Source organism: Vespa crabro, chromosome 6 (assembly GCF_910589235.1).
Source record: "Vespa crabro chromosome 6, iyVesCrab1.2, whole genome shotgun sequence".
NCBI classification, from domain to species: domain Eukaryota; kingdom Metazoa; phylum Arthropoda; class Insecta; order Hymenoptera; family Vespidae; genus Vespa; species Vespa crabro.
Window position 1 is genome coordinate 4,651,298 of NC_060960.1, and position 8,660 is coordinate 4,659,957.

Genomic DNA, 8,660 nt, shown 5'->3' on the forward strand with positions numbered 1-8,660 from the left:
ACACGGATACGTCGGACATGCATCGTTATACCTGTTGCAAAGTTTCCAATGGATAGCAGTTTGATGCACAGGACGACTACTTTGCCCCAGCTTCGCTTAATGGACGTTCTAAATTAAACTCCCATTTCGCATTATAAACTTATCGCCTCGGTAGTCCATATAATGGAAAACATTCCGAAGGAAACTTTGAAATCTCAACGTTACCTTCTTTTATCGGATATGTCCGACTGATTTTGTATTAGAGTAGCATGATGTATACGTATACCAGTACTTAATTTAAATACTAGATCTATCTTATAATCAATAATGCATAAATGTGTATGTGTATATATATATATATTTGATAAGAACAAATATTTATTCCATTCGATTCAATTAGCATGTGTATAGTTCGCGATATGTTCGTGAGTGAATGCAAATATGTATGTCAGTTTTATATCGAGATGCCGCATGCAACTTGATTTGATGAATCTACGATAAAATTTATTTATTATATTAACTATATGTCATGTTTCAATTCAATCATTAATGGAAATTATGAATATTATCGTAAAACTTGTAACGATAGACAATAACTCAACACCACATGACTTTTATTCTTTTCTTAATTCCACAATTCGTAATAACACGCCGTCTCCTCTTACTGATTGATATCTTTGTTATAATGAACTGCCACTGTAATAGGATACTGAAAACTTAATTCTAATCTACTCTCTCTCTCTCTATCTCGCTCTCTTTAACGACACTATTAATTACCTCATATGGTCCTAGTGTAAACGACATTTGTCAAAACTAGATTATCAAATTAAATACTTCGAAGTAACAAAAAAATCCGTGATAACTTATCATTAATATTAATTATTAACCATCCTTAAAGGCAAAGATCAAACAAGTAGACAAAATATATTTATTGATTATCGGTATTCATATATTGTAGTATAAAAATATTAATATTAGCACGGTCAAACCACAGACAAAAAGAATGATTACAAATTTCTTGTTTTGCAATTATTTAAATTACAATAATTAAGAAACTGTTATAGTTATAAAATGAAATAATCTAAATTAAGATTTCATTAAATCAGATCTTTTCAAAGAAATGCGATATAAATTTCATATTAAAGATCTGCAGAACATTAAATATTCATGGAAATTTATTTAAAACCGTTATGAAAAGATATTTGAAACTTTGTGTATGTAATAAAGGAAGATACAGAGCAAAAGGGAAATTCGCATGTTTATAATTGCAATGATAGACTATTATTTGATCTACCAAGTTAAGCGCATTGCAAGAATATTCTGAGAAACCTTTTGATATAGTATGAAACGACGATGTTTGGTAAATCTGACATTTCATGTTGCATGCTGATACATGTCATATACCTATACAATATCTTCTCTGAGTTCTAAGCAAATTCTCTAAGTATATAACGTGCCAATGTAGATATGTATTTGCTTGTTTACGTATTCCTGTTGTGTAGATTCTAAATCGAAGAGAACTAAATTATGAAAGTTGCCTGTTAACCAACGAAGAAGAGATCAGCAAGAAGCAATAATAATCATGTTTGACATCACCACGGTATATCTCCTTTCGAGAATCATAATTCTGTCATTCTTCTTAATCCATGAGTCACTTCAATCCATTTCCTTTCTTGGGAACAAACCCTCCGAATTGTTACCATTATCGTTCACTGTTCTCATTTCTCCTCTTCTAATTTTCTCTTCTGTCTTCTATTCTCGATTTTTCATCTCTTCCCTTCGCTTTCTTTCGTATTTTACACGAAAGCTCGCAGCGCGACGAAGCACGAATGCACAATGGACAACGGACTTTTGAAAATTAAAGGCATTTATATACAAAGGAATTTATGTAACTCGGTTTGTTCCGGCATGTTACATATGTGGAAATAAATACGAGAAAGAAAGTTAGCCGAACTTACGCGCTTTGTCGCGGAAAAGAGAACTCGTTCGTACTTATTTTTTTTTCATGGAGTAAAAAGGAAAAAAAAGGGAAGAAAAAGAGAGATAGAGAAAAAAAGAAGAGGTCAGTCAGTTTTAATCATTAATCGTAACTTTCCTAACTAAAAATGCTCGGTTTATTGTGTAGAAGTCATGAATATCAGTTAAGTCAGTAGCCAGAATAGATTCAGTCTAGAATGTTCCTTCGGTGCGACAATCGTTCCACGTTAGCATAGCGGAACACGCGGTATTTGCATTTGACAGCAAACCGAGGAGCCGGTGGTAGACGTGTTCGGGCTTAATCTGGGTCCAACTAAGAGGATTATCGTGAAAATGTTTCATCTGTGATTTCGCTCGTCGTTTCGCTAGCATCTCTATGCACGACCTTGTCAATGATAAAAATGATCTTTTAACTCGAAAATAGTTTCTATATAAAGGAAACTATTTTTATTTTTTGAATTACAAAATTGTATATATAATTATCTATTTACGTAAGTTCAACTAATAAATCTTTTTTTAAAATCATTTCCTTGATTTTATAATTCATTTCCTTGATTTCTTCTTAGATCATCTGTTTTTTAGAGCTTGCAATAATATACTAGAATAATCAACTACCAATATTCTGTAGTCACTCGAAAAGTTATAACGTCATTTAGTTGGTACATATGTATCCATATATCTATATGTACCTACCTACGTTTCTGAGACCAGAGAGAACCGTAGATTTTAATCATGCTCCGGTGCAATGTCCTTTAATGCATATGTTGTTAAAATTTCTCATTGCGATCTGTAAGATTTGCTACATTTATAATCCTTTGAAATCTCAGTTGGTTTACGTAGTTCTTATAAATCAGTTGTTATTATTTATTGATTTTCTATAATTATTAATGCTGTTGAGTGTCACGCCTGAAGATAGACATAGTTCTATACTTCATTAATGACGTAGTTCGTTAATGTTGCTTACTTTACTACGTATATCTATATACAAATGTACGTGTCTATCCTAGGAACAAAATTTCTTACCAATAGATATAACTCGAAACTAAATTATCGACAAAGTATGAAATATTAACTATCTCCGGGCATTATATATTAAATAGTCATATAAATAATTACGAAAACAAATATTATTTTTCCGATACATTAACTTGTTCCGTAATTAATTATCACGGATAAGTGAAAACACGAATTACATATTCCTTATAGGTTCATTAATTTGGAAATTTTCATAAAAATCAAAAAAAAAAAAAAATGTCATTTTGCGTCTGTTTCTTGTTAGCATTGAATCACATATGTATTAAATCAATAGTCTTCTCTTCTCACGAGTTGAGTGTATTCGTTTTTTATATGCGGTGATCGTAGGCAAAAATGAATACGAACCACAGCAAAACATCGTTAACAACAAGCTCCGTCAGTATAGTGACGAAATAAATGTTAAATAAAATTATTCAATCTGATTTTTACACATCCCAGAATGTTGACGAAAGAGTGAGAGTGAGAGAGAGAGAGAGAGAGAGAGAGAGAATGCAAGAGGAACCGTAACAAATATTCTCTCGTACCAAATCTGCATACTAAATATTCGTTACAATTTCATATTCGGTATGCGCACCCATATACCGATTGCGCGTACCAATTTTTTTTCGACAATTTCGCTCTCGCTAGCATTTATTCGGGTGCGGAATATAATCGCGTACGTTCTTCGACTTCAGCACGTACGGGCTGAAAATTGTTCACAGAATGCTACGTTCTTCTTCTCATTGAATTTCTCCTTTTGCTATTTCTAATATGAAGTTTCCCTTGAAACGAGAACAATAAAATGTGAAATCCCTCTTAATCACTTCTTCTTCTTAATTTGAAAATTATAATTATAAATCCAAAAGTTCATTAATAATACTTCGTTGCAATTGATCATAAGTATTTTTGAATCCCAATTAGAATGAAGTTCTTTCAATAAGAAAGTACAGCATTTCGCTTAATTAATACATTTACTTTTCGAGTCAATGCGTATTCGAATATTTATACGATTAAAATTAACCTTTCAAATGCCATAAGCGTGTTAACACGCTTTGCTTTGCCGGGCGCGTATTGCCTCCTATACAGAAAGCACATTTATACATTCTACTTTGAACTTGAAAAGCGATAAGTATAAAGTGGCTCTTTGTGTAAAACCATATTTCGAAGCATATAATACAAAAGAAGATTTAATTACTGCTTTCATATATTTTTTTAAAATAAAAAAACTACATTCATTTTCAATTATTATAGAATTTTTTACCCAACGGGTAACGCTAAGATAATATTATACGCCATCTAAAGGGTTAATTGTTTTTTAATCACGTTTGACTATTATCACATGAATACAAAGCGATTTCAGTTTACACTATCGATCATTAAATATCTTCGTGTTAAATGGAAATTTAATTAGAAGTATATAAATCTCGATACACGTAGCAGTAATATATATCATTTCGTGCAATGTGTTTGAAAGCAAAATATAAGCCTTTAATTATATTATCAAATCGATAACGATGAAATTATTTACTTCGTAGTTAGATATTCGCGCATGATATAAAATTATTAGTAAGTAATATTGTACAATTGCATGTACGAAACTATGTATGCAAAATTAATTCATCTGTCAATCTTATTCAATATTATACCACGATCACTAGGTAATGAAGAAACCATTCTTTTATTAACTAATATTCGTTTATTCGAATGTTCTATAATAGAGTCAGTCAATTAACTGTAATATCTCGATTCATTAATTGACAGTTAAATATTTATAAATATGCAAATGATTATAAATTATATAATTTAATTCTCAATAATAGTGAATGTTTAATTATCGATAAATGCTTAATTAAAAATCGATTTTTATTAAACTTTTTGATCTTACAATTTTTATATAATATATATATTATACATCTCTTCTAAACAATTTACAACATCCTACATAGACTAACACAAAGGAAACATAAACATGAATTTCCGTCACGAAGACATTCCCATCCAACTAACAATAACTGTGAGACATTATGGAAAGATAAAAATTGTCAGGTGCGTTTTCTTGGAGAGTTATTAAATTTAAGTAACTTCGAGTGTAAGGTTGTGAAGAGGAAAAAAAGAGATAGAGAAAAAGAAGGGAGTGAAAGAGACCAGCAGGAGAAGGAAGAACGCATAGCAGCAAGTCCTGTCGATTTATCTTCCAACAGAGAAGAGAATGCTCTCCGAAGTAAATGTCGGTTGTAAATCAGACTGCATTTTCTTCGACCACGTGCAACAAAAGCATGTGCGTGATGTATGCAGAGGTTGGCAGTAAACTGAACTCTGGAAAATCGACTGCTTTCCACGACTTAAAGAGATTACCAGATTCTACGAAATGATTGCTCTCTCCTCATTGCTCACATTGACAATTTTGATCAACTAATTAAATTATCACGTTATTTCGAAAAAGCGTACGCAATAGTCGATCTATTGACAAAGTAGATATACGCTTGCACATTATTATGAAAGAACATAATAATCATATCGATAATATTCCATAATTATTCACAGAATATTATAACGTGTATTCACTGTATTTCGATTTTGAGCGTGAATTGCCAAATAAAGAGGATACGCGATAATTAAATTTTCTACTTTCATGATAATTAAACTTTCGATTTCACTCGTTCACTAGAAATGATATTCAACCAAAGCTGTTAGATCCAGTCTACGAGGTATCACCACCGACAGCCTCCCTCCTATTCGCATTATTTATAATCTCGAGAGATAGAAGGCGTGATCCTAAATTAAATTCGCAAGAGCGGTGGCTGGATTTAGAGTTAATTTAACTTTTACTTACTTGACTTTTATACAGAGGAATAATATATTTATGAAAAGCCATCGAGGGTTCAAGGGTGGGAATCAGCTTCACCTCGGGGATGGATCGTTTAACGGAAGAACTTGTTAAGCATAGACGGAAGATTACGCCGCATTAAAGAAATTACTCTATCAATTTTTTTCTCCCTCGGGCGTTTGAGCTTCGTTTTCTCTTTCTCTCTTTCCCTCTCCCCCTCTCTCTTTCTTCCACTACCACTTTCAACTACTGTGTAATTTTAACGACTACCAGAGTAAAGTATAATTTCCAGAAGTTAGAATATATTCTATCGTATATGAACCATATACTTGCAATCTCACGTTCAATCGATTACATCTATCTAAATCAATAGTCACTAATTAGTCGATTAGATTGCAAACCCGCATGAGTTTATTATTTAATGACCACTGGACTACGATATACATATATGGCTTGCATTGTATTCTATTCGGATTGTGTCGTTCTACTCGATGTGCAAGCACAACACGATCGATAACATTAACCGCAATTCATCGTCTATCGTTATTCGCTGTCAAATTGTTTCTCACATTCAAATAAAATTGTTTAAATTAATTCATATCGAAGTTAAAATAAAAATTGTACATGTATAGATATATGAAAATTTCTCTTGTATATATCAACAAAAAAATACGTAAAATTCACTTCGGTTTTCACTACGCAGAAAGATATTGTTTCCTCAAATCACTAGCTGAGGACAATCTGTTTCAGAGTTAGATTACATTCCAGCCACGAGATTCACTGATTTCCATTCGCTTATACATACATAGGAACAAGTACTTCGAGTTTGGTTGTACAGATATTGGCGCGTATTCGAATAATCACCACTAGAAGTAGTCTTTTACAGTCTCTCTATCTTTTTCTCTTTCTCTCTCTCTCTCTCTCTCTCTCTCTCTCTCTCTCTCTCTCTCTATTTCTTTCGCGCTATAAGCCGTTTTCGTATTACACCTGCGGTGGCACGATAAAGAACACGATCACCGTAATACCAGTAAAAGCTACACACTCGACTCACGTGAACCATGATAATCGAATGCAAAGCGACCATTCCCGTAATCTTGGGAAAGAGATCTCAACGTTTTACGGATAATACATTGCATCACATTGCTTTAGCCTTTTGATCAGGATCGTTTCATGTCATGAATCTTTGATGCGAACGTCCTAACTTCAGGTGCCTTTTAAGAATTTTTCGTTCAATCAAAGAACTCGAAATTTTTTTATTATGTTTCACAATAATCCTTATTGTTTCAATAATTTCGTTAATCGATGAAATCAAGTAAAAAGGTATTATTGATTTGTCTCTTTACTTATTAACGATAATATAACGATTAATAAATTGCTCATAAAGAACAATATTAAGCACATTAGTTTTTGAAACGAAAAAAATAATCTACATATAAACTACACTTTATGCTCTTTGACGAATGGGTCTGTTTACGGGCTTATCCTTTGAATGAACACAAGCACTATAATAACACGATATAATGATACTAAAATATCCATGTAATGAGTCGGCAAATATACGTGCGGAACGGACTACCTCGAAAATAAAGTACGACATTTCCAGTCGGCGAAGTTATCAGACACAGCGTGCGGTACGTGCCGAGTTAGACGCGTATAAAGGTAGCGGTTGGAAAATGAGAAAAGAAAAAGAAGCGACTGGACCGACGGAAGCTTTGTACTGTTGCATGAAAAGAAAAACAACAAAAGGAAAAAAAGAAAAAAGATAAAAGAAAGAAGACGAGAGAGAGAGAGAGAGAGAGAGAGAGAGAGAGAGATTAACAAACGAACAAAATTTTTAGACAGGTACCATTCGTATAACGTCACGTATGATAAAAGGAAAATAAAAATAAGACAAAATAGGAATAAAATAAAAACGGATAGTCATTTGATCAAAAAATCAATCATATCCTAAGAATTAAAAATAATTTAAAAAAGGAAATAAATATAAATATTTCAAATGATCATTCTCACTCACCGGAATTTAAGGAAGAATTATCGGTTCGTGCGCGTCCAATCGCCACCACTATCAGGAAAGCCATCGTAAGGATTCGAAGACAGCCAAGGGAATCTTTCATTCCCATAACACGTTTCACGCTACGCTCACCATTCATCGCGAACCGCTGTCCTAGCACGTTCTTTACTGTTCATCGGCACCGTAGAAGAAGAGGGTGCGCGACCTTCATCCCGACTGAGCGATCGCGCTCTGCCGAGAGCAACGAATACCGCGTTTGCTCGTCTCTCCTCCGTTCGCGCCTTCGCGTCGATCCCCACCATTCCGACTCCTACTACTACTACTACTACTACTACTACTATTACTACTAACACTTTAGAACCCTTGATACGCGCAGTCGCGACAGAGTCCTTGCCGATTCTTGAGCTCTACTTTCTTCTCTTCTTTTTCTATATATCTTTATCTCTCTCTCTCTCTCTCTCTCTCTATCTCTCTCTGTCCCTTGTCCCCTCTTCAATCCTTTCTCGACTACCATCATCACCATACACCCCCTTTTTTCCATCCTTTCTCTACGTTCCTCTTTGTGCTTTGAACCACCTCACTACTCACGTCTGCTTTAATCTCTCGCACTTATCTTTTATCAATAGATGATGATTAATTATCGCACAACCCTATTCTCAGCTCTTGCTCGTCAGCGAATCCTGGCACCTGTGGAACTTACCCGTAGACAGCCCGTACCCTTTCTTAACCATTTCGTCAGGAACAATCTTTAAAGTTTTGCTTCCATGTTTAAGCAAAGTTAATGCTAAATGACACTGTGACGAATTAATAATAAAATAAAAAAATTTCATTAGAAGTGTCGAGGATCATTAT

The 8,660-nt window shown here is 33.6% G+C and overlaps 1 protein-coding gene across 2 annotated transcripts in view; it reads right to left on the bottom strand.

Moving 5' to 3' along the window:
- The window catches only part of LOC124425223 (neurotrimin-like), a 126,143-nt gene extending 118,082 nt beyond the window's left edge, over positions 1-8,061 (bottom strand). For both annotated transcript variants that reach the window (XM_046965299.1, XM_046965296.1), the window contains exon 1: positions 7,812-8,061. In XM_046965299.1, coding sequence (XP_046821255.1) covers positions 7,812-7,947 — 136 coding nt within the window. In that variant the 5' untranslated portion in view covers positions 7,948-8,061. The remainder of the gene's footprint in view (positions 1-7,811) is intronic.
- Between the last annotated feature and the right edge of the window lie 599 nt (positions 8,062-8,660).